The 26,410-nt window shown below is 46.6% G+C and overlaps 1 protein-coding gene across 1 annotated transcript in view; it reads right to left on the bottom strand.

Moving 5' to 3' along the window:
- GLRA1 (glycine receptor alpha 1) overlaps nt 1–26,410 on the bottom strand; it is a 68,927-nt gene that overhangs the window by 4,728 nt on the left and 37,789 nt on the right. Inside the window, exons 4-8 of the mRNA XM_034780018.1 lie at nt 16,191–16,414; nt 11,662–11,744; nt 10,487–10,624; nt 9,603–9,817; nt 8,490–8,636 (exon numbers count right to left, since the gene is read on the bottom strand). Coding sequence (XP_034635909.1) covers nt 8,490–8,636; nt 9,603–9,817; nt 10,487–10,624; nt 11,662–11,744; nt 16,191–16,414 — 807 coding nt within the window. The remainder of the gene's footprint in view (nt 1–8,489; nt 8,637–9,602; nt 9,818–10,486; nt 10,625–11,661; nt 11,745–16,190; nt 16,415–26,410) is intronic.

The raw sequence follows: 26,410 nt of genomic DNA, 5'->3' as shown, positions 1-26,410 counted from the left end.
GAAGTGCTGCCGAAGACCCAGAGTGCCACTGGGTGAGTAAAAAAAATTAAAAAGGTGCCTAAGGCACAGGGCCCTCTTAGGCGCGGGGCCCAATTCTGGGAAATCGGGGGAATCGGCCTAAAGCTGGCCCTGATATCAAGTACCTGATGAGCCACAGGTGCAGGCCTACACCTACATCATCTCAATGAAGACTGAAGTAGAAATCTCAATGCAACTAGCATGCAGTACAAACACCGTATGCCTGATTTTCAGAGGTGCTGAGAACCCAGACCCCTCCTCTAATAATCAGGTGCACGGTGCAAGACACATCTCAGTCTTAACTTTGGAGTCCTGACTACCATCTCCACTACAGGTGTGTCAGGCAGGGACACACGCACACAAACACACACATATATCAAATAATTGTGAATAATATTCCCTGCAAATTTAGCCCTTTTTGTTCTTTATGAATCATTCACGGGCCAGTCTTGATTTTCTGTGAATTTATTCTTTATTGGGGAGCGCCATGTCTCCAGGGCCAAATCAGCCAATCGGGCCTTTTAATGAACCAAAATGACTTTAACTGGATGAGGATGGCAGCAACAAGAATAAAACCCACAAAGGGATCAAGCTGGCATTACCCTGTTCAGTCTCCAACTCCAGCAAATGATGAAAAGTCAATAGTGCTCTGTGAGACCAGAATGTTCTAGACCTTGAAGGGGCAGTAACCGCATTGTCACCACAGTTTTTAAAGCTGCACACACCATAGTACGTAGTTGCCAAAGGGGGCTTGGACAGTCAGTCTATGGCAGTGGTCCCCAAATTTTCGTGCCCCCCCCTTACCCCTGTCTGCCCCCCATCCCCCTAGGGCTGGGAGCGGGGACAGGAGTAAGGGGCCCAAGGCTGGGGCCGCAGCTGGGGTGGGTCCGGGTCTGGGAATGGAGTTGCAGCCAGGGGCTGACAACGGGGCTGGGGGCAGGGCCAGGTGCACAGCTGCAGCTGGGCCATGGTCGGGGGCTGAGGCTCGGGGCAGGGCTGGAGCAGAGCTGGGAGCACAGAGGGGCTGGCTGGCGCTCCCTGCTGCGTCCCCCAAAACATTCCTCCATGTCCCCCTAGTGGGGTGTGCCCCCCAGTTTGGGAACCTCTGGGGTATGGGGTGTTCACAACTTGTTGCCTTTGGCTGTTTGCTGTTCATTATTTGTGGTGTGTAACTGGTCATATGATATTGCTTCTGCTCCCTGATTGGCCAGCTTTCTCTCTCTCTCTCTCTCTCTCTCTCTCTCTCACACACACACACGCTTGCTGAATTTCACAAAGTGCCTCCCTATATAAATTGTGAACTTGCAAATAGTAATGGAATGAAAATGTTCCTCTTACATTGATTGAGCCAACTTCTCTATCTGCTGCTGGCCTTGATTTACACCTGTGGAAATGCATAGCCAAGTTTTTACACCATTAGAAATGCGCCTCCATCCGAGTTGCACGTGCTCTTTGGGTAGTGGGGTGCTTAGCGACCTGACTGGCAAGCAGAGATGCTTTTTCGTAGGTACGAAACATGACTGAAAACGTGGCTCGTTTAATCACTAACTGCATATTTTATGGGAAGGATATTCAACCCTTTGTGAGGTCAGTTGTACCTTCTAGTTCCTATGGAAAGACTCCAACATGGAAGGTATCGGGGGGTATAAGTCTGCAAGCGGCTTTACAGGCTAGTTGAGTCTCTCACACTTGTGCGTGCTGGGGGGAGGGTGTTATGAATTTAAGAGCACAACGTGGTGAAAGTAACTTAAAGGACTTACTGGTATGCAGAGCGGCCAGGCTCCTGGGCAAGGGGGGGACTCTGGGCTCCCAGAAGCGGCGGGGCCTTGGGAGGAAGGGGCAGGGCTGGGGCCAGACTCCCCCTGTCAGCCCTTCAGTGCTCCTGGCCCACGCCGCCTGGGGCTCCGGCGGTGATTTAAAGGGCCCGGGGCTCCCAGCCACTGCCGGGAGCACCGGGACCTTTTAAATCGCCAGGCCTGGGGCAACTGCCCCTTTTGCTCCCCACCCCCTGTCAGCGGCCCTGTTGGTACGTGGCAGCGCTTTAATATCGGCTGTGTACCACCCCGTACCGGTGGCCACTTTCTTACCAGTACACCGTACTGGCCCATACTGGCTAACTTTCACCTCTGGGGTACAAATGAAATCCGGAAAGAAATTTTTTGTGGGCAAGTGCCATTGCAGACAGGGAAGTCTAGCCCACTTACGTCGGCCACTAAGTAAAATGAAAATCAAAATGAATAGAAGATAGCTGGTGAGTCTAGATTCACCTATGAGAATACATCACTGAAGCACCTTGGAGCATGTTGGTCACATAGAATCATAGAATCATAGAATATCAGAGTTGGAAGGGACCTCAAGAGGTCATCTAGTCCAACCCCCTGCTCAAAGCAGGACCAATTCCCAGCTAAATCATCCCAGCCAGGGCTTTGTCAAGCCGGGCCTTAAAAACCTCCAAGGAAGGAGACTCCACCACCTCCCTAGGTAACGCATTCCAGTGTTTCACCACCCTCCTAGTGAAATAGTTTTTCCTGATATCCAACCTGGACCTCCCCCACTGCAACTTGAGACCATTGCTCCTTGTTCTGTCATCTGCCACCACTGAGAACAGCCGAGCTCCATCCTCTTTGGAACCCCCCTTCAGGTAGTTGAAGGCTGCTATCAAATCCCCCCTCATTCTTCTCTTCTGGAGACTAAACAATCCCAGTTCTCTCAGCCTCTCCTCATAAGGCATGTGCTCCAGACCCCTAATCATTTTTGTTGCCCTCCGCTGGACTCTTTCCAATTTTTCCACATTCTTCTTGTAGTGTGGGGCCCAAAACTGGACACAGTATTCCAGATGAGGCCTCACCAATGTCGAATAAAGGGGAACGATCACGTTCCTCGATCTGCTGGCAATGCCCCTACTTATACAGCCCAAAATGCCGTTAGCCTTCTTGGCAACAAGAGCACACTGTTGACTCATATCCAGCTTCTCGTCCACTGTGACCCCTAGGTCCTTTTCAGCAGAACTGCTACCTAGCCATTCGGTCCCTAGTCTGTAGCAGTGCATGGGATTCTTCCGTCCTAAGTGCAGGACTCTGCACTTGTCCTTGTTGAACCTCATCAGGTTTTTTTCTGCCCAATCCTCTAATTTGTCTAGGTCCCTCTGTATCCGATCCCTACCCTCTAGTGTATCTACCACGCCTCCTAGTTTAGTGTCATCTGCAAACTTGCTGAGAGTGCAGTCCACACCATCCTCCAGATCATTAATAAAGATATTAAACAAAACCGGCCCCAGGACCGACCCTTGGGGCACTCCACTTGAAACCGGCTGCCAACTAGACATGGAGCCATTGATCACTACCCGTTGAGCCCGACGATCTAGCCAGCTTTCTATCCACCTTACAGACCATTCATCCAGCCCATACTTCTTTAACTTGGTGGCAAGAATACTGTGGGAGACAGTATCAAAAGCTTTGCTAAAGTCAAGAAATAACACATCCACTGCTTTCCCCTCATCCACAGAGCCAGTTATCTCATCATAGAAGGCAATTAGGTTAGTCAGGCACGACTTCCCCTTCGTGAATCCATGCTGACTGTTCCTGATCACTTTCCTCTCCTCTAAATGTTTCATAATTGATTCCTTGAGGACCTGCTCCATAATTTTTCCAGGGACTGAGGTGAGGCTGACTGGCCTGTAGTTCCCCGGATCCTCCTTCTTCCCTTTTTTAAAGATGGGCACTACATTAGCCTTTTTCCAGTCATCTGGGACCTCCCCCGATCGCCATGAGTTTTCAAAAATAATGGCTAATGGCTCTGCAATCTCACCCGCCAACTCCTTTAGCACCCTCGGATGCAGCGCATCCGGCCCCATGGACTTGTGCACGTCCAGTTTTTCTAAATAGTCCCGAACCACTTCTTTCTCCACAGAGGGCTGGTCACCTTCTCCCCATGCTGTACTGCCCAGTGCAGCAATCTGGGAGCTGACCTTGTGCGTGAAGACAGAGGCAAAAAAATCATTGAGTACATTAGCTTTTTCCACATCCTCGGTCACTAGGTTGCCTCCCTCATTCAGTAAGGGGCCCACACTTTCCTTGATTTTCTTCTTGTTGCTAACATACCTGAAGAAACCCTTCTTGTTACTCTTAACATCTCTTGCTAACTGCAACTCCAAGTGTGATTTGGCCTTCCTGATTTCACTCCTGCACGCCTGAGCAATATTTTTATACTCCTCCCTGGTCATTTGTCCAATCTTCCACTTCTTATAAGCCTCTTTTTTGCATTTAAGATCAGCAAGGATTTCACTGTTTAGCCAAGCTGGTCGCCTGCCATATTTACTATTCTTTCTACACATCGGGATGGTTTGTTCCTGCAACCTCAATAAGGATTCTTTAAAATACAGCCAGCTCTCCTGGACTCCTTTGCCCTTCATGTTATTCTCCCAGGGGATCCTGCCCATCTGTTCCCTGAGGGAGTTAAAGTCTGCTTTTCTGAAGTCCAGGGTCCATATTCTGCTGCTCTCCTTTCTTCCTTGTGTCAGGAAAGCTGATATGAAGGGGAGGCAAGGGGACTAGCCAGGGCCGTCCCTACTCATATGCAAAGTACGCAGCTGTGTAGGGCACCAGGGAATTTGGGGCACCACATTTCCTGGTGCCCTGCGCAGCTGCGTGCTGCTCCAGTCCCTGCACCACCTCTTCCCCATGGCCCTGTCCCTGCTCCGGCCAAGCCCCGCCCCCACTCCACCCCTTCCCTAAAGCCCCTGCCCCACTCCAGCCCCACCCCCTCTCCCCTAAGGACTGCAGCAGGGCTGGACCTGCACTCACCGGTGGAAAGTGCAGCGACCCGGCACCAGCTGCGCTGCCGGTGAGTGCTGGGGGGTGGTTCCCCCCTGCCCCGCAAGCCAGCCCCCCGCCCCCCCCTCCACAGAAGCCTGGGGCCAGCCCCTCCTTGTGTGGAGGCCTGCCTGCCCTGCCCCCCCGCCCCCGAGTAGCTAGGGACGGCCCTGGGGCTAGCAAGCTTTGACCTGTACAGCCATAGTGGGCTGAAGTCCCCGTCAGCCAATCTGATCGCTCCTTCAGTGCTGCCCATTTTAATACATTATTTCATTCCGTGTGACATGTCAGTGCGTAGAAGAAAGAGATCAGAACCTGTCAGGGCACCGGGATAGAGCCATCAGGTTCTCCCGCAGCTGTACAATGTGCTTTGAATATACGCAATCAACCGCAAGTTTTGATGAGCGTGCAACCCTCACTTACTGGGCATGTTTTTATTTATGCTTTGTTCCAATTAAAATTACTGGCAGATTATGCAGGGATTGTAATAGCAGCCATGCGTTTGGTTGAATACCTCTGGCAAACAGATCTTTTGAAATGACCTAACTAGAGTTTTTATTATTATTTTGTCAACAGTACGGCAGAGCGAGCTGCATGCAGTAAAAGGGATGCTTGAATCTGCACTAGGAGATAAAAGCACAATGAGGCACCCGTGCTGGATGGCTGCAGCTCAGACTGCTTTAAGCAGGCAGGTCTCACTCCCTCAGAATCAGAATGTGCTAGTTTTGTCTAAGTGACATGGCCTGATTGTGCACAACTGAAGTTACTGGGAGCTTTGCTGTTGGTTCCCATGGCCCATCGAGCACTTGTCTTTGTGCATTTATATGACATTCTTCATCCAGAGCTCTGAAAATGCTTTACAAAAGTGAGCAAGCATTATCACCCATTTTGCAGATGGGGAAACTAAAGCACAGGGCGGGAAGTTGGTTGTCGAGATGTTAGAGAGCTGTGAACAAAACCCAGGTCTCCTGGCATCTTATCCACAAGATCATGCTGCCTCCTGAAATTGTGAAAATTTCTCCGGCATGTGCGGAACCATTGTGCAGCTAGAAGTCCAGTTTCTCCGTGGTTTGACCTATTTTTCTAGAGTTCTGGGGTGATTCTTCATAACAAATTAACTCTTGCTATAGGCCAGTGATTTAGGTATGGTGCTGAAAATCCACTGCTTCTTAGTTGATTGTCCCAGTTAATTAAGTTTGCAGTTGTAGCCATGTTGGTCCCAGGATATAAGAGATACAAGGTGTGAGGTAATATCTTTTATTGGACCAACTTCTGTTGGTGAGAGAGAGAAGCTTTGCAGAGCCAGACCCAAGGAAGAGTTCCGTGTAGCTCAAAAGCTTGTCCCTCTCACCAACAGAAGTTGGTCTAATAAAAGCTATTACCTCGCCCACCTTGTCTCTCTAGTTAATTGAGGGCACTTTTACAAGGGCATCTTAGTCCTCTGCCGAGCTCTGCGCTGAAGTTGTGGCATTCCATTACATTCATGCCACTGCTCTTTGGAGCCCCCTACAGGACAGTGCCTGGCTCAGTGTAACGGGATGGGTCCTACATTCTTGTCTATGTCTTGTAAATGTTTACAATTCTTGGGAGAGTCCCATGGCACTTTGTCTAATAGGCTGTCTTCCTCTGCTGTAAGGGCCGGGCCAGCTGGAGAGGGGGGTGTGCTGTAAGACAACCTCCTGGAGAGAACAGACTGGCAGAGGTGTGGTTCAGCCAAGTGCTAAATCTTCCGGTCTATGCATAGCAAGTCCCCTGGGCTGAAGCCAGGGATCCCTGAGCAAGGCTGGCACTCCCAGTCTGAAGCAGTGGTCAGCACCACTAGCAAGTCAGGCTAATAAAGCAGAAAACAAATAAATCCCATTCTTTAGAGGGTCAGATCCCTGGGCTCTGCGACTGCTCCCTTCCACGTTGCACAGCGGGAAAGCCCTAAGGGGCAGCTGGGAATTCCCCTTATAGAGGGGAATCCCTGGGTGATGTCAACCCGGCAGAGCCAGCTGCATGCTATTCTGTCCTCCTCCCTGCCTCAAGCTGTTCAGTGAGTGCTGAGCGGGTGGGTGCAGAGAATGCTGCACGCTGCAGATCCTGGACTGGCTGAGTGGCCCCTAGGGAACTTGTTCCAGGCAAAACAAATTCAAGCAGCCCTGAGCCAAATCATCCCCCAGCACTGGGGAGATGGAAGGCAGAAGAAAGGCAGCTTTGCCTTACCCTTTCCTAGCAGGTAAATCCTGCTAGTTGTAGGCTAGGGATTAGTGCACGTGCAATGTAATTGCTATAATGCAGTTACAAACCCTTAGTAAGCTGCTGTACGCTGACCCTTAGAGCAGTCCTGGGGCCCTTCCCAGAATGTTCATAGCAAAAATGGAAGGTGAACACAGTTGTGCTAACTGCTGGGGATGATGCGTGGAACTGGGATGAAGGTAAAGTTCCCTGATCTATTTCCTGAATGAGATGGTGCACCAATGGCAGAACGGCCTCTGCTCTTTTCTCGTACGCTTATGAAGTTCACTGCCATGAAATCATACAGTTACATGAATACGCTGATCTGGACAGGTATTGGTGCTAACACAAGTTGTGGAAGCTGGCTCCGATGGGCACTGCTTGCTTATTAATGACCATAGCGAGTCAACCAACCGTTTATCAGAGTCCATGCTGTTCCTTCCTCTTTCAGTGGAGACTTCTATTCTAGACACTCTCATACACTTGGTTGAGTCACATAGGTGAGATCTGGTTTGATTTTGACTCTTCTGTTTACACATCTGTAATCACGGTGGGATCCCCTCCAGAAATAATTACTCACTTCCTCTCTAGGACCTTATCACCTACTGTTGAGCTGTTCTCTCTCAAGAGAGGCAAGGCACCTGCCATGGAGGAGATGACTTTTATCTGCTTATTAAGCTCAGCTTCTTTAGTATCTATTCATCTCTGCATTTAGAGCCAGCCTGAGACAGCTATTCATATTTCTTTGCCTCTAATTGTATCTACTGTTCTATTTCTCTCTCTAGTTCATTCTGTGACGTAGCATCTCTGCTGTGGGCACCTTCCGAAAGGTTCCAAAGCTTCCAATGTGCAGGCTGTAGATTTCTACCCAACACAGGCATGTTCTGATTGATTTCAGTCATGGGGAACGTGCATGGAGCTTGGCTAAGGACATTTTAAAGGTATTTTAGAGAGGAACATCACAGTAAATCCGAGCAGCAGATGCTTCTGAACGTAGCGCTATTCGGCAAGGTGGCAGATACAATGAATGTGTCACTTACCTTCACGCTATGGTAAGCTGCCTCCCTAGGTTATGCCATTCCATGATAGCCCCCCTCCCACTGCCCCCAAACATCAAAACAAGCAGCACTTCCAAACCAGTCCCTATGGAAGTCACTCTTGGGAGAACTGTCTTTTTAGACATAAATCCCTAAACAGGCATCGTAAACCAAATAAAGGCGTTTGGTACACCCCGGGAGAAAGCTGAATATTGGAGGAGAAACCAGAAGCAGTAGAGCTGGCCATATGCTCTGATACTTGCCCCTCCTCGCTATCTCACTGTATGTAAAGGACTTCCCTGAGCGCCACTTGCTAGATCCAGCTGGCCATGTGAGTGACCCTCTGAGGTTCTAGAGGGTGGGGACTCCTTGGGACCAGCTGTGCTCTGCATGACTTGTGTATTACCTTGTGGTGCCTCCTCTTCCTTCTGAATCTGAGCAGCTCTTTGTGCTGCCGGGACACAAAGTTGACCGCGGCATACTCCAGAAGAGCTGAGAACACGAACAGCAAGCACACCGCCATCCAGATGTCTATGGCCTTAACGTAGGACACCTGTGGGTTAGAGAGGGAGACTGAGATACCTTGTTCCAGCATCTGCCTTTCTTCTCGCTATTCCCCCAAGCTCTTTGGAAAGTGATAATGAAACAATTGAGGCAGCCATGATATGCTCAGCAAGCGCTCATAGACATTAAAACCTGTCTTACCGAGCGAGGGAATGTCGTCCAGGACCCATGTTAATCCTTGTTTCCCCTTGAAAACAATCCCACATCTGAAATTATCTAGTGTATAGATGCAATGGGTTGTGCAAGGGAAAAATAGTAGCACATACAGAATAGGAAGAAACCCGAGTTTCAGTTATTCTTCATGTCCACTGAAGGCAGGACAAGAAGTAATGGGCTTAATCTTCAGCAAGGGAGATTTAGGTTAGATATTAGGAAAAACTTTCTAACTATACGGGTAGTTAGGCTCTGGAATGGGTTTCCAAGGGAGGCTATGGAATCCCCCTCACTGGAGGTTTTTTAAGAACAGGTTGGACAAACACCTGTCAGGGATGGTCTAGGTTTACTTGGTCCTGCCTCAGCACTGGGGCCAGACTTGATGACCTCTTAGGTCACTTCCAGCCCTACATTTCTGTGATTCTGTGATTGTATCTTAGTGTGCCAGATTCAGTATTAATATTGAATGTAGGAGATACACTGAGTATATGAACTAATATAATATGCATGTTAAGAGTTTGTAGGCACTTGGGGCATGGCCTGAGAGCGCAGTTCTCTGGCTTAGAATGCTGCCCCCTAGGGGGCAGTTACTGCTAGTGTAACTTAGCGCAGCTCAGCTTTAACTTACATTGAGGCTGGCCTGGCCACTGGTGACCCACAAATTTGGGAGCATACAAAGGTAGTGGAAAGCCCATGCGCAAGTTTGTTGACTGGAATTCTGGACATATTTGAAGATCTGGCCCTAACAGTTCAATGCATTGGTTTGAAGGAATTTCTTCCAAGTGTCCGACGTGCTCCGTACCTTGGGCAATGACGCTCGGGAACCAGAGCTCTGGGTGGTCATAGTGAGCACAGTGGTGATGCCCAGGCCAACACGGGCAGGGGCAGCATCCATGTTGATCCAGAAGGAGATCCAAGACAGGATGACTATCAGAAGGCTGGGGATATACATCTGGATTAGGTAGTAGCCCATCTGTCGCTCCAGGTGGAAACGTGCTTCTATGCAGGTGAACTTGCCTGAGAATGACAGGAGTTAAATTAGAGGGTTACTGGTAGGAGGCATGATAATCTCATGGCATCCAACCTCAGCAAACAATGGCTGCCTGCAATTTTCACTCCCTGGCTAAGAAACCATTCTTGCTGAGCAAAGAGGACATGTGGTAGGGGATGGCTGAGTATCACTAGTGCTAGCACATGCATTAATAACATCAGCACGACAACACCATGAGTCTCCCTCTAACATCTTTTTTTAACTAAATGAAAGTGAATTTGTGCTAGTGAAAGGTGCTAGATTAACAGGCGTGTAGACTGAAGTTCCCCATTGAGTTCTAGAACAGACACAGCATGAAGGTGAGCTTGGGGAGAGGGTCCGAATGAAATACCCCGGCAGACGCAGAGACCTCTGATGGGCACAAGAAGGGTACATAGGAGACATAAGTTTTGGGTCTGTTAGCTTCTTACTGGCAATACATTTGTGTGAAGATTGTATCTTCAGCAAGTCCTTAGACAGGTTGTTCTCCAGGATATAATTGTTAGATAAATGCCACGAGCATGCAACAGATGATGTGTGGCAAATATACAGGGCCAAATTCTTACTGCAAGGAGCTTAGCGAGTAAAGGTAAATGGCCCTGAGGATGGGAGACAGGGCCCTGAGGATGGGAGACAGTTTATGCCCTGTTACTGACCTGTGTTGTAATGCTTGGTGCAGTATCGCAAATCTTTTTCTTCCTTCAGGATAAACTGAGGCAAGGTTAATCCATCAGCAACCTGCACAGCTCCTTTCTCTTGCCATTCGAATATCAGATCGTTCATTGTGTAGCCAACTGTTGAGAGTAGGGAACAAATAGGACACATGAGCAAGAAACCAAATGGTGTCGAAGACAGGTGCGAAGACAGGGACGGTATTGCAGAGAAGGAAGTCCTGCACGGATGCAGGGAGTTAGACATGATAGGATGGGTTTCGTGGTTCTCCATTGCGTCACACAACAGGTTTGCTGAGGCATACCTGGTGATGAAATCTTATATAAATGGTATAGATGGGCAGTGGTGCACTTCATGCGTCACAGTGGATTCCTGTCCAATAAATCAGATTTTCTGTGGGCTTGGGCTATTCTTTTAGCTTAGCTTAGCCTTTCAGCCCTAGCCTCTTCCTCTGCATTAAGTTAATCGTTGGCTTCCTTTCCTTTTAGTGAAGGAGGCACATAGGGGTTCCTGTAGGTGCAAGCATGTATCCTAAAGGGGGGGGGGAAGCCCCACTTGCAGCTTGGAGAACCTTCACCTTTCTCCTTCAAAGCAGGAGGCCAATGCAAATACAGAGAAACAAGAGCGCCCCCTTTAGGAGTTCAGCAATTGCTTGAACCTGGGTCAAGCTAAGAGATGTCAGGTTGTTTCCTGGAAAACTGCTCCCTGAGTGAGTGCTAGTGGCAGGAATGAAACAATCCTGGCAAAACTAATAAACAAGATTGTAGGGACCACGGTGACAGACAGGCTTATGTCTGGGCTCTTGGGGGAAGGATGCAAGGAGGGGAGGGATGTGGACCCCTACTTTGGCCTCTGATCCCTGATTTAAGAGCCCTCCCCTATCCATCTCCGAATGCCCTTTGCCTTTGACAGGGGCTTTATTCCTCCATCACAGGCACCAGAAATAGTTGTTGGTAGAAACTAGTGCTAGGCGGGGCTGTGTGGGTGCTGGCAGGGAAAGGAGTCTGAGCAGAGGATCATGCCGACACGCACATGCCAGGCAGTATGTCCTGGCTTTTATCCCCCTTTGTCTTTCATAATCGGAGAACCAGCTGATTGTTGAAGAGGGACAGAGGAAACATGGTGGTTATCTTTAGAAGGGAAACCCCTCAGGACTCACAGCTTTCTAACTGCATGATGCACGTCTGCACGTCCATTGGGAAGTTCTTCAGATCCATGGGACAAGCCAGCGTTAGTGTAATCCTGGGAGGAGAAGACAGACAGGGGAATCCCAGACTCAGTTTGAACACTGACAAGTAGTTACATGACATCTGAACAATTTAGGTGCCCACTCTTGTATAGATAGGCTAGTCCGCTACCTGTGCAGGGCCACACCTACCTGTTTGGGGGCATTGCCTGGATTATCTGCATCTTCCTTAAATGTAGTTTCAAGTGTGACATTGCACTGTGTCAGAAATACCGAGCAGTTGGGCCTGTGATTTAATTCCCAGCTGCCTTTTGCCAGTGGCGTGTTGTGACAACACCATTTCTTGGATTGTGTAGAACAGAAGAGTCCCACACCGAACTGTCTTGCTGCTTCACGCCTCAGGCTCATAACAATCTGGACCAGTCTGATATCATGGATCCACCAAATAGGATATTTCTAAAGGCTAGTGCTGGTTGGAAAATTTCAAACAAAACATTTTCCTGTTGGAAAATGGGGCTTTGTCCAAATTGAAATTTGCGTGGGGGCGTGAGGAAATGATTTCAACAAAATTTTCTGTTAGGAAAATTGAAACAAAATATTTTGGGTTAGGTCAGTGTCAAACTCTATATCTGCCTGAGCTGCGGCAGTGCCTCGTGGGAGTTGTAGTTCCAGGTCCCTTGTGCCCCATTGTCTCCTCTAGCCGATGCCTCCTGGTCAGACTCCATGTCCCATGATGCACCACCGTGTCTCTCTGCATTATGCTCCATGCTCATAAGAATGGCCATACTGGGTCAGACCAAAGGTCCATCAAGCCCCATATTCTGCCTTCTGACAGTGGCCATGCCAGGTGCCCCAGAGGAAATGAACAGAACAGGTAATCATCAAGTGATCCATCCCCTGTTGCCCATTCCCAGCTTCTTGTAAACAGAGGCTAAGGACACTTCAGAGCATGGTTTTGCATCCCTGCCCATCCTGGCTAATAGCCGTTGATGGACCTGTCCTCCATGAATTTATCTAATTCTTTTTCTGAACCCTGTTATAGTCTTCACAACATCCTCTGGCAAGGAGCGCCACAGGTTGACTGTGTGTTGTGTGAAGAAATACTTCCTTCTGTTTGTTTTAAACCTGTTGCCTATTAAAACATCCTTCTGGCTGAGGAGGCCTGGATGGACCAATTACAGGCCTCTCCATTGTTCCTTAATCAGCCAGCGGGGCTGCCGCTGAGCACTGTGACAGGGTGTCAGAGCAATGCCTGGTTGCCAGTCAATTCAGGGCTGACTCTGGTTCAGATGGCCCTGGCTGTAGGGGAGCGAGAAGATACCTTTGAGAAAGTTGGACTCCACACCCAGTAGTTGTCAGACTGAGTTGATTGGGGATTAGCTGATTTACATGCTGGTTGTGTTCACATATTTTTCCTTCTTTGGTAAAGAGAAACCAGGGGTGACAACCTTGCTTGGATATTGCTGGTTTTTCTTCTGCTGAGTCATCCCACCATCTTACAGAGTAACTCCAGCACTGCAGTGACTCAGCAGTCCACCTTTGGACCCTTCCCAGCCCCAGCCAGAGAGGGACCATAACGAGGACTCAGACATGTGTCTCCTGCCCATCAGCTCAGAACACCAACTACTAGGTCATCTGGCGCTGATGGCTGGTTGGTGGAGAACGGTTTCAAACCACAGTGTGATTTAAAAAAATGGGGGGAGGCATCAGGTCTCCAAACTTTGCCTACACGATTGGCAGCTTTGATTACTGCTTTGGCTTGCTGTCTGGTAGCTGCTATCTGCACTGAAACCATCCCCCATTTCTGATGGTGGCGATCTGCATTACAGCACTGCCTGTTCATTGTCCATTCCACAGCACCACGCTGCCACCGGACACATGAGATAGCATAATAAGACGCAGCTGCCGCCTGCCTTTGGGGATTGTAATGTGAGGTTTGAGTCACCTGGAGTTCCCAATGTAACACAAATCCACACTACGAAGAAGGCAAAATGTCTTTGGGACGTCTTTTTGGCTCCTTTCCCCCCCTAGCATTTTTAATAAAAGTGCTTGTTCTTAAATTTATTGCTTTAAAAACCAGGGAGAGTGGGGAAATGGATGTTTTCCAAAGGCGAATTAGTGCAAGTAGTACAGTTCCACAGAAGTGTTCTGGATTCCTATGGCAAATGAGTGATCCTGCGGAGTAATGCTGGGAAAAGGTTGTGAGGTTCTGGGGTAGAAAAATATCCCCTTACTCGCCCTCCCAGCTCTCCTGAGTGAAAACCACACAGGAGAATGGAATAAAGAGGTTAGGAAACCAGGTGATCCGCAAAGCAATGTGAGTTGGGGGGGGGGGGGGCGGGGGTTCAGTATAAACTCTTAACTCACACTGGGTTTCTTGCTGCAGTGCCCAAAGTTCGGTCGATTACCTGGACCAGGTTTGGAGCAAAATCTGGGTAGTTTGATGGTTCTGGGCATCCAAACCATGCAAATTTGCAACTCCACTTGGTTTCAATGCAATGGTAGAGGAAAATGGTCCCATTTAGCCAAGGGTTTATCTATACCAGAAGTTTGCCTTAATTCAGCAATCTGTGGTCAGCTGCAAAGGTAATAAACCCCTAGTGGAGACAAGGAATTGAGGGCTGGGTTATTGTAGGTCTTGTTTATGTAACACTCCCATTGACCTCAGGGGGAATAGCATATATTTGAAGGCTGCAGGTTCTGGTTCTTATTTAATTTAAATCTAGGATAAGTGAAGTGCTTGAATTGGGGAAGAAAGGGATTATCTAGGAACCCCCTTTACCTGGCTTTCCCATCCCATCCTCATCCCTATTAGTGCAGCCCTAATAATAGATCGGGATCACATAGCAGAAGCCCCTCCGATCCTCTGCTTGCTTCAGTTTGTGTATTGAGTAAGTGAGTGGCTCTCATCCACCTCCCTTGTGTTGATGTGATTTCCTTCTCCACCCCAAATGCAACCTTTTTTTTTCAGGAAGCACTAATCCAGCTACAGCACCTTCAGTAGGACTGAGCCATCTGTGAGTATGGAGGGACCATGCCATAACAAACCGAAGTGCTTTCTTTGCCTGCCACTGAGATTGTCCTGCACATGCTGTACATTCCCCGTCCATTTCAAACACAGCGCCCGTGTCAGAGCTTCCAAACTGTCTGTGTGTCATATCTCGGTAGGAACTGGGTATATTTAAAACAGAATCACTTAGCATTATTATTAGTTCTGCCTGAATGTCTTTCTCTTTATTGCTGCAAGGAGTATTATTATGTGGCAATTTTAATTGTCAGGGTGCCTAGAGCTTTTGGATAGGTATCTAACTACATAAATCTAAAGAAAAATGATTTTATTCATATGCTTTTTTAAAAGGGACTGTATTAATATGGCTAGGCCTTGAAGCTAATGTGTTCTGATAGTTTGCCCTATTTGGTTACATTTACCTTAAGGATTGCATTCATCTGTTAGTTTTCAGATGAATACCGCTTCAGCAAGCATATGTGTGCAGTTCTCCTGTGCCGGAGCAGGCGGTTCAGGTAATGGCTTGTTCATGGGTCACTGAAACATTCTTTTATAAGTATGCAAGACCTGCTCTTCAGATATGGACACCTAAATGACATATGCTCATGCAAAGTGTCAGATGTGCAAACTGGGAAGTTGTGCACCTAGAAGTCTAGGTGCACATGTAAATGCAGGATTTGTGTGCTCAGGTTAGGTAGGTGCTTTTTGAAAACTGGGCTGATTGCAGCTGTAGAAAGGATGGAACTATTAAAAAAAACCAACTATGGATAGGGCAGTCCTTAAGACAGAATCCATGTAATGAGACAAATGTCATGTTAGCTTAATGTCATGATTGAACAATCTTGGCAATACCCCTTTAAGTTTGTTTCATGTCACACAGTACGTGTATATAAGCATTTAGATGTATGTGTATGTAACATATATTACGGTGTGTATATCTAGAAGTGTAGATAAAATTGGACCAGTTTTGAGTATATTAGGTTACCTCCTTTTGCGTGTAGACACACAATTCACACACATCACTACTGCAGACCACGGCCACTTGGCTTGCAGCAGCAGTGAGGATTGAACCATCCACCTACTCCAAAAAGCACATCTCTTGGCCTAATGGAGAATCTCCTTTTTCTGTTAGGGATGGAAGGCCTCTGACACACAGTTGAGAAGTTCTTATGTTCTCCAGTAGAAGGCCCATCCTAGCCATTTTGTTAGTGTCATGTGATTTTAAATTGAAACTTGTTTACAAGACCTGAGCTAAAGAGTGAACCACCAGTGTTTGCTGCTGCCTCCTTGCCAGCGCAGGGCTGCCATCTTGGATTTTACCTCAGAATTGTGAGGATGGAATCAAGACAGTTTGCTGGGATTTGAACCCAGGGAGCTCAGTGGTTTGAAGGCCAACCCCTAATGCTCTGTTTATTTACCAGCTTCTCAACTCAGCCTCAAGCATGCTTAGGCCCACCGTCCCCCCACTGCCAACCATTCTCTTTATCCGTCTCACCTGATACTGTAGAGGACGTTGCCGTTTCTGGAAATGCGCAAAAGTTTGTTGTCTGTGGTGATCTCGTGGAAATGGGCCCCCTTCTCGTTGGCAAAGAACAAGTCAGGCTTCCAGATGGAATCCAGCATGGAGGGGTCCAAATCCAGGGAGTCATCAGGGTACTCGTTGTATGCCAGCCGCGGGTCGTTCCACTGCTGCCGCAAGAAGATGTTCACCCTGTAGTCCTGCAGTAAGGGCACAAGAGTTAGCGGCGGGCACAAAGTTAACGGTGCCCAAAAGACACTAGCAGTGGCCAGAAACTGCTAAGTGCAGAAGAAAGGGACACTGAAGGCAGCTGGGTTGAAACAAGTAAACAAACAATGTCTTCGGCGTGACTAGGATCTCACGCTTACTCTGTGACATTCCCTACTGGCATTATTTCTCAAGGAATAACTGCCTTGTATTTTTAGCTCTGTAGCCAAAAGACACAATGATGGGCAAACAGCTGCTCCCCACGACACCTGCTCTGTTGCAGTGATCCCCAAATCCATAGCACGTGAGGCTACCGCCTCACCGGTGCTATAGGGCAGTGGTTTTCAATCTTTTTTTCATTTGAGGACCCCTACAAAATTTCAAATCGAGGTGCAGCTTCCTTTGGAAATTACATAGTCTGTGGACCCCCAGGGGCCTGTGGACCCCAGATTGAAAACCACTGCTATTATGCATTTAGCTGGAAGAGAAAAATTCCATTCAAGGGTCTGCTACTGAACCTACACTCTCACTAAGTCTCCAGGACTATTAAAATATTGTTCATTTACTGAGTGTGTTGAGGGCTGGAATTATATTTGCAAGATGCATCTTGTGGAGGATTAAGGGGAGGGCACAGAAAGCAATTGGATTCAGTATTCCACCCGCTTGTTATTTGTAGGCATGCTACCTCCTTGCTGAGAGGGAATCCCCCAGGACCCCACATTTCTCCCCTTTTTACTTCATCATCTTCAAAGCTCCTACTCCATGACAACTCTTCCTTTGTCCAGAGTTTATTATCATCCTTAGCATTGATTGTGAATAGAGGAAAGGATCACTTAAGAACACAAGGTGTCCACCCCTGCAATGTCTGTTGGGATGGGACTCTATCTATAGTCCCACTTTTACATAGGTTCTTTGTAGATATTATCCATTTTATTATGAATCAACATGTCTCTATCAAGTTACTTGTGTTGAAGCCGCACTAATCATGACCGGAACCCCACTGTACAGACACGTTGTAAGACAGAGCTCTTCAGGGCAGAGATGTTCAATCAAAATAGGCAAAGGAAATAGCATTGAGGATGAGTGACTTGCCCGAGATACCACAGGAAATCTGTGTGACAGAGCTAGGAATTGAACTCTCATCTTCTGAAGCCTAGTCTAATTCCTTAGCCATAAGACCATCCTTCCTCTTTTTGCTAAAGCTCTTTAATTGTGGAGGGCAGATAGGTCTCAACACACAGGGCTCCAGGATTTGGGCCACGCAGGGTGAAAACCTGCCACTCTTTCTGACTAGGATGGTGGTGGTGACATAGGGCTGTCTACAGCTATGGCAGCAATTGGCAATGGGATACAGAGGCCGCAAATTCCATCTCCAGAAGGACATTTAAAAGAGAAAAAAGCCCAACCAAGGTGTTAGCGAGAGCGAGCACTAAAGGGGATGATCCATATTACATGTTCATAAACATTAAAACTCTGGCACCAGACAGTCTCAACCGATCTCCCTCCAAGCCTTTTGCTCTGAGACTTTCTCCTGTGGGGTGGGTGGAGGAGAAGCATGGGGGTGATGTCATTCGAGACCCCTCTTTAGCTCCTAAGCTAGTACATTTGGTTCTCCTCTCCAACCATAACTCATAAAGAATGGTATTGATTTTATAGGCTTGGTCTCTGATTTCGTTGCACTGTGTCCCTTTAGCAATATCATTTGTCCCATAACCTCATGTTTTACAGTTCTCCTGGGTTCTCCAGATTAAACTGGTTGTTGACCTCTAGCTCACATTCATGACCCGTTCTCCTGGACAATAATGAGGCAACTTTTGTTCTCTGTGTCTGACCCAATGGTTTCCCAAGGCCATCTGTCCCGTTCCCTGCCTTTCGCATGAGAAAGGAAGCAGACCGATTGAAATGAGAGAGAGAGAACCGACTCTCAGGTGGGCGATAAAAGCTCCAAGTACTTTGGCAGACAGTGCCCGAGGAGTGGCATGTCAAAAACCAATTTCACTGCCCTTGGCCAAACTAATTGTTAATATCAGGGCCATGGTTTTATTTAGTGCCTTTCTTACTCGAAGTAGCCTGAAGCATTTTACAAAGCTGGGAGTCAGATACTGGCAATGAATTAACTGTGTGCACACCAACTATTATGGGCTCATCAGTGTCTAATGCTCAACTTGAACATTTGAACCAATTTGTTTGTATTTTTTCCTGTGAGGCAGTGTTTGCCAGGACTGTGGGGTTATTCCATGAGTCTGCCATCTGTTCTTTAAAGCCCACCTGTAGAACACAAGGATCCTCCCTTAAAGATTGCATCTCTGACAATGCAACAGCCCAACTTGCAGTGTGTGCCTAAGACGGAGTTCTGATCAGAAATCTGAACCGATATAATCTCTTGTCCCAGGGATAAGAATGCTACCAAATGAGCTGACTCAGCATGAGGGATCAGCTGCTATTATTTGGGGGAGGGATAGCTCAGTGGTTTGAGCATTGGCCTGCTAAACCCAGGGTTGTGAGTTCAATCCTTGAGGGGGCCACTTGGGGATCTGGGGCAAAATCAGTACTTGGTCCTGCTAGTGAAGGCAGGGGGCTGGACTTTATGACCTTTCAAGGTCCCTTCCAGTTCTAGGAGATGGGATATCTCTCCATTAATTTTTTTTATTTTATTTTTAAATTGTGTAAACATGACTTGCAGTCTGATTACCCTGGGGCAAGATTAGAAGATGACACAGTGGATGTGTCCTATAGTTTTGATTAGGGCAGTCAATTACCAAAGCTCTTCTAGAAATCAGTTTTAAGACTGTGCCCCATACACACCCTTTGTGCATAGAAACTACTAATGACCTTGTAATTTTGCCAACAGCACACAGGCCAATGTCTTGATTAAGTTAAAAGGAATAGATTTCTGAACATGAATAAAATTCGATTCTTTCCCCTTCTGCTGAGAGCCAGGATGTCACCTTTACAAGTTTTGGTGGGTCTTTCTCACTTTATTATCCCTCTCCTTCTCCCCAAGATAATGTGTCTCTAGAAAAATGGCCAATAGCGGTGGCCAGCTAATAATAAGCGGCCTTGTGCAGAACTAACAATCATATAAATCTGAAAGAAGGAAAGAGAGACAGAGAGGAAAAGGAGAAGCGGATAGAAAATAGCCCTGAATTCATTGCACACGGTAGCAATCTGAACGAGTTGCATACATTGATTTCCCCCCTTTCTGTTTGTAAAGATCAGTGGTGGTTGCAGTCAGGGAAAATCAATGTAATTGGTCTAATAGGCAGAAAGCAAAAGGCTGTTTTGCTTCTTCAGCTACAAACCAGCGGAATGCGAGCAGGTCAGCTCCATCGTGGCGTCTATTTCATGTACGACATGAGTCAAACCCATGTTTGGAAGGAACTTCAGCAGCAGCTGCCCAGAGTGTGCTCAGTCTTGTGGAAAATGAACCAAGCCTCCCCCCCCACAAGGGCTTGTGTTACTCAGAGTTCATGCTCCTGGGCTAAATTCATAGCTGCAGCTCCAAAAGTTGCCAGGAAGAAAGGAACTTGAGCCAGGAACAGCTTCAGACTAATTGTCCAACGGATGCTACAGGGTGGGAGGAGGCTGGAAGTAGAAGGATCTACTATTTCCCAGATGACAGGGGAGATGGTTTTGTAGGCAAACTTGACCACGAGCCAAATGAAAATGAATGTCCTTTTCTGGAACATAGTTTGGATATGACAGGACTTGGCAGTGTGATGGAGAAGACTCACCCGAGAACAAAACATTCCATGATGCCCTAGTTCTATTCTATATAGGTTCTTATACCACACTCATCACTGTCCTTCTCATAATGAATTAAGTGACATGACTAACATCTGTTTCCCATTGCTTCTCATTGGGTGCCCCCAGCCAGGAAAGACTCAGACCATTTCAGCTCCCTGCTGTGGGTCTGGGCCACCTCTCTCATATGAGAGAGCAGTATCTCAGCAGTGCTGAATGCTGCAGAGAGGTCCAGGAGCATGAGAATGGATGTCTGCCCCTCTGTCTATTGACAGCAGGAGATCATCTATCAGTGCCACTAAAGCTGTTGTCTTCCCATGTCCTGGCCTGAATCCAGATTATGTTGAGTCTAGGTACTGGCTTAAATTAGATAAACTGGTAGTGGGCCTTTGGCTAGCTTTTCTCTGAGCTTGCTCAGGAATGGGAGGTTGGACACTGGCTGGAACGGATGTATCTAGGGTGGGAAATAACCAATAGCAACCAGTTAGCTTCTTGCAAGGGAGTTGGCTAAAGCTTCCAAGCAATGACTGTGGGTCTGCAGCTTCAAACAGCTTTATTTAAATACCATGGTCTGGATTCTGCCCTCAATTAAACCTGTGCAGAGTGACTGGCTCTCTTGTCAGTTCTGGGTTCCTGCTGGAGTTTGGAACCAGACAGGAAAGGGTTCCATGACTGAGGAGAAGGCTCACCTGGGGCTCATTAAACTGTTTAGCGCTCCTGACATGTATCCTTGGAGGGAGAGGAAAGGTGTGGCCAGCATGGAAGAAGGCTGGACGCAACTCAGGGAGATGTGTTGCTGTCCTGCTTGGACTGTAGAGGAATTGGGGGGAGGGCTTTTTATTTTGGGCCATGCTTATATCCCCAAAAGGGAATGGGCTCCTGGCACCACTAGGCAGGGGTTACGGCACTCCCCAAAAGCAGTGCATTACCCACTTCTCTCTTACTAGGTAGAGTGACTGGGGAGGGTTTATTTTTAATTCTGTACATTCATTATAGGCTGCAAAATTCAGTCCAAGAAAGTGATGAAGGCCGGTGGCGAAGGAATGCTCAACAGGGCTTATAAAATTATGGATACTAGAAAGGAATAGTAACCAGATAAAGATGCTAAGCACAAGAGTGCACCTGGTTATAGTGTCTCACAACCACCTCCTTACTGCTAAATGGAAGGACTGTTTTCCAGAGCTTAGATTACGAGCATGGGAGTTCAGGACTTTCTATCCCAAGACTGGATGAGAGAGACAGACAGAGCCACATCTCAGAATAGCCAATAGCCCAGGGATTGGGGCCTTCACCTGTAATGTAGGTGACCTCGGTTCAGGTCCTGCTCTGCAAGGTGAGTGCCCTAAGCACCAGGCTGTAGAGTCAGTCTCTCTCTGGCCCAATAGATATTCACACATAGTGGAACAACTCCTACAGGGGAGGGAGAGTGCCTTATTGGCCAGTTGTGAGTACGCTCACCAAGGATTCCTAGGTTCAAGTCCCAGCTCTGAATCCAGCACAGCTAAGTCTCCTATGTCCCAGGTGAGCACTCTATTGTGTCTCTAACTCAGAAAGCTTTTAGATGAAAATTTCATATGGAAGCTGGTCCATCGCCAGCCACAAACCACTTTTGTTTTGTCGAAACAGCATTTTTCAGTGGAAACATTTTTTTTTTTCACCCGTTCTACTCTCTAGCCAGATCTGCCACTAGTTTGCTGTGTGAGTGTGGACAAATCTCTATATGTACTTCCCCATTTGTAGCATGGCTAAATAGTACCTTCCTCCCGGGGCTAACCTGAGGTTTAATATTTGCAAATAGCGTGGGGATCTTCAGATGAACGACCCCATCTGCTATATGCACGATTAGCTGGATGCATCACTCCAAGTAACCCCATCCGAAACAATGTGTATGTAACACAGTAACTATATACCTTTGGTCTCTTTCTTGAAATATCTGTGCTGTGTCAGTCTTATTTACTGCCACTAGTTACATCAAATAGAGTCATAGAAGTGTAGGATTGGAAGGGACCTCAGTAGGTTATCCAAGACTAAATAATGACTAGACCATTCCCAACAGGGGTTTGTCTAACCTGTTCTTAAAACCCTCCAATGACGGAGATTCCACATGGAGCAACAGCAGTTCATTCAGCGTGATACAATAAAATGCTGTAGCCCCTGTCCCTCCAAAAGGTGCACAGACAAACGAGAATCCTGCATTGCATCAACCATTTCCTGCAGAAGGAAAAATAAAACACCAGGCTGGCTGGTATTATTTGGATTTCATAAAAGGGAGTCCAGTGGTGACACATTTAGCTGACTTCAAGTACAATGGGACCTATTAGAGTGAAGTAATCTAAAGAAACCCACAAATCTGCTTCACTCTACGAGACAAGGCTGCCTATACTTGGAATGCAGTGTTGTTACAGCTTTGTCGGTCCCAACATATTAGAGAGACAGACTTTTGAGCTTACACAGCACTCCTCCCACACCTGAAGTAGAGCTTTTTCGAAAGCGTGTCTCTCTCACCAACAGAAGTGGGTCCAGTAAAAGAGATTACCTCGATAATTGGAATGGCATTTTACACTGAAGCAGCTCAGGCCTTTCATTATAATTTGGCTTCAAAGGGACTGTTACTGTATCTAAATTCGCCAGCTTCTAGACCATTGAGCCTGGATCCCTTTCCTGTGAATTTCAAAAAATGTGTCCCCCCTCCCCCAATTAAAAATATTCCCCAAACCCACCACCACTGCATTGCTCTCCATCAACGGGGGGCAGGGATAGCTCAGTGGTTTGCACGTGGGCCTGCTAAATCCAGAGTTGTGAGCTCAATCCTTGAGGGGGGCATTTAGGGATCTGGGGCAAAAATCTGTCAGGGACAGTACTTGGTTCTGCTGTGAAGGCAGAGGACTGGACTCTATGACCTTTCAAGTTCTCTTCTAGTTCTATGAGATAGGTATATCTCCGTCTAATAAACAAATAACCACCCCAGCACTCCTACTGTAAGCTATTGTGGTTTCATCCATAGCTGTAGAATACATCAGTGCTTTCTTTTTCGATAGACGTAAGAGAAGGGCAGCCTGACACGGCCTAAAAGGCACTCACAGAGTGGCCAACCCGATCCCTACTTCCTGTGGGCATGTCAAATCTGTGCCTGCAGAGGAACAGGTATGCGAGGGAAAAAAGATGGAGAGGAGGGGAAGAATGTCTGGAGCACACAAAAGGCATGAGAGCTGCATGTTACAAAGTGTAGCTCCTACCAATCTCAGTCAGTGGCAATGCAGGGGTGGGGGCAGTGTTGAAGCTTGTGGATTCACAACTAGATAGACCCACAGACTATTCCCAATGCAAAGTATGTGTGTGTGGGGAGCCCCAGGAGTGGCCTGGAAAGATTCCTCCCCTGGTTACTCAGGCTGTGAGCTAGGGGCAGGATGTATACCTTAAAGCATCTCACTCAAAAGAGGCTCTTCCTAACCTCGGCTTTTACATGAGTAAATATTTTTTTCTAGTAAAATCGGAGGTGCAAATCAGTATGGTATCTTGCTATAAAGAAACTGTAAATACAGAGCTGAAGAGAGATTACGGATATGAAAAATTAACCTAAACTCCTGGTGTAAAATACAGAGGCGTATTTGAAAGATCTCTCTGCACTGGTAATTCACTGAGCTGGTAACGCCAAATGATTACACTCGCTGTGCAAAATATTCACAGCAAAACTGGGGAGCCCTCTGCATTGGTGGTTTTTGCATTTGTTTGTGATTTTCATACAAATAAACTGATTTACTGGGGAAAAAAATCCTTTTGAGAGTTCACCATTCCCCTCCCTGGTTAGTCAGAAATGATCCCCTCAGCATTTTTGATATTTTGAATTTCAAAATTAGAAATCTTGGTTTGGGAGGGACTAATATTTTGGAATTTTTGAATATCTGCACGTTTGGAGAAAAAAGTTCCAGTTCTGGACATGTTTTGAAAAATAAAAATGTTGCATGTTTGAAATTGAAAAAAAAAAGAGAGAAATGTCACAAAACGCTCTTCACTGTTTTTTCGCTGCCCTGCTTGTTACGTGTGCAACTGAGCCCAGTGCTGTGTGCAGACACTCATAACTCCTGTTGATCTCAGAGGCTATGGATCTGAGGTCCGAACGTAGCCCCTGGGTCGATAGTTTCTCCCAGTGTTTCATCAATAGTGTATGCTGGATTGAGGCTGGTGAAGTTGTGGTGGCTTGTTTAACCCATTTACAGAAATGATTCATTATCTGATTGGAGACATCTGTGCAAGAACTATCCAAACAACTATATTACAGCAGGATGGTTGCACCCTCCAGGTTCTTGTGCCCTTATTAGATACTTCCTTAGTGGATATAGTTTTGCTGTAGTTGGCTATAAGGTTACCTTTAGTTTGCCCTTTTCAAATGGGATGAATCCTGTGTGCAATTCCTTTAAACAGCTGAAAAATATATATATGCAAAGGGCGCTGCGGAGAATCAGAATCCCAAATGTCAGAGCATGATCTTTCCCTTAAACTCTCATTTATAACTCGTTACTAAACTCAGCCCACTCAGCTGGGACACTCGATTCATGAGGTGTTTGGTTTCTATTTCCATTTTGAATGAGATATTTGCTGTTGTGTTTAGATTCCTCAGTCTGCAAATACCGCAACATTCAGTAATAAAAATGAGCTGGAGGAAAGGTGCATCTCCTAGCTTGTTAAACGCAGAATTCTATTGCAATGTTTCCGGACAGAAGGGGGCCATCTAGACCCATCCACCCATCTGTCTGTACCCTTTAATGTTTTTCTCCTCAAAGTGCTTGTTTAATTCTATGTTGAATATGTTCCCAATTGCTGCTTCTCTTATCCTTGGGCTGGATTAAGAGCAGGGCTGATGGAACTGTGATTCAAACCTCAAGCTGCAAGAGGACCCAACCTCTCACACTATAACAGTGTCCCATCAATCACAGGGCATTGTGTATGCATACTTATGGTTCCTGTGTCTATGTCTATATTTCACTGGGTCCTGTTCTGCAAGGTGCTGAGAGCCCTCTTCTACTACTGACCTTGAAGGATCATGCCCTTAATCTGGTTCTGCCTTTGGGAGTCCATTCCACACATTAATTTCCCTCTATGCGTTCTCCTAACCTCCTGGAACATTTCACCTCTTCACTTCTTGCCTTTTGAGCCCCCATTAGAGAGTTCATAGAAGGCTGATTGCTCTTCAAATGCTCTCTACACCTTTATTACCTTCCTTCTTGCCACTTACTTTTCTAATCAATGGAAACTGGAGTTTCACAACTTCTTCATGTAGCTAAACGCTGCTCCTGTATCTTCTCTTCCTTGTTGCCCTTTTCCATACTTCTCTGATTCTTCTCACTCTGCTATGGTGCCCTCAACTGTGAACTGGTGATCTCATTAGCGGTATGCATGTTGACAGTAATGATCCCCACTGATTTGTGGTCTATGGAGCTTGTCGCTAGAGTCTTTAAATGTCAACAGTAATGGCTTATGTGTGAACGAAAAGTCCCAAAACATATTTTAAAGATTTCTCTAATTAAATGAATTGATAGATCTCTGTGGTTATGCTTCCCTGGGTACCAGCGATGTGGTTACTTCTTACAGCATGCTAGAGTGATCCAGCCATCTAGGAGACTTTAGCTGTAGCATCTCTTGAACATTGAGCTTTCTTGTTTTGTTTGGCCAGTGATTCTACAATGCTACCATAACCAGTCCAATTTGGGTCAACAGTGGGATTTGAACCTGTGACCATCAGGGCTAAAAGCTTGAGACTGCACTACTCCAGCAAAAGAATTAAGTCCCTTAGCTGGGAGCTGGAGTCAAGGCTGGTTGACTTGTTTTCTTTGAAAAATGGGGTTAAGTCAAAAATGGAACTTTTTTTGTTCATGAAAAAAGTTTACCAATTTTTTGGTTTTGGAAAAACATTTAAAAATGAAAAATGTTGAATTTTTAAAAAATATTTTGTTTCAACTCAGTGGACGGAGAGAATTCTTTTCTCATTTATTTAATTTTTTCCATTGGAAAAGTGTTTTTTTTAAAGCTAATAGTTGATACTTTCTCTCATTTTTGAACCCCTCCCACCCCCGACACCTTTGCCCAACTCCATACTTTTCTAGTGTGAAAAAGGGAATAAAAAGAAATGACAAAAAAAAGGGGAACAATTTGTGTTTTCTTTCCAAAATTTTTGTTTTTAATTCTCTGTTTCTGTTGGGGAAAAAAATGAAAAAAATTGAATGCAATTAAAGTGATTTTCTTTTGCA

This window comes from Trachemys scripta, chromosome 8, assembly GCF_013100865.1.
Source record: "Trachemys scripta elegans isolate TJP31775 chromosome 8, CAS_Tse_1.0, whole genome shotgun sequence".
NCBI classification, from domain to species: Eukaryota; Metazoa; Chordata; order Testudines; family Emydidae; genus Trachemys; species Trachemys scripta.
The sequence above is the reverse complement of the archived record's forward strand: the minus strand, read 5'-3'. Positions and strand labels throughout refer to the sequence as shown.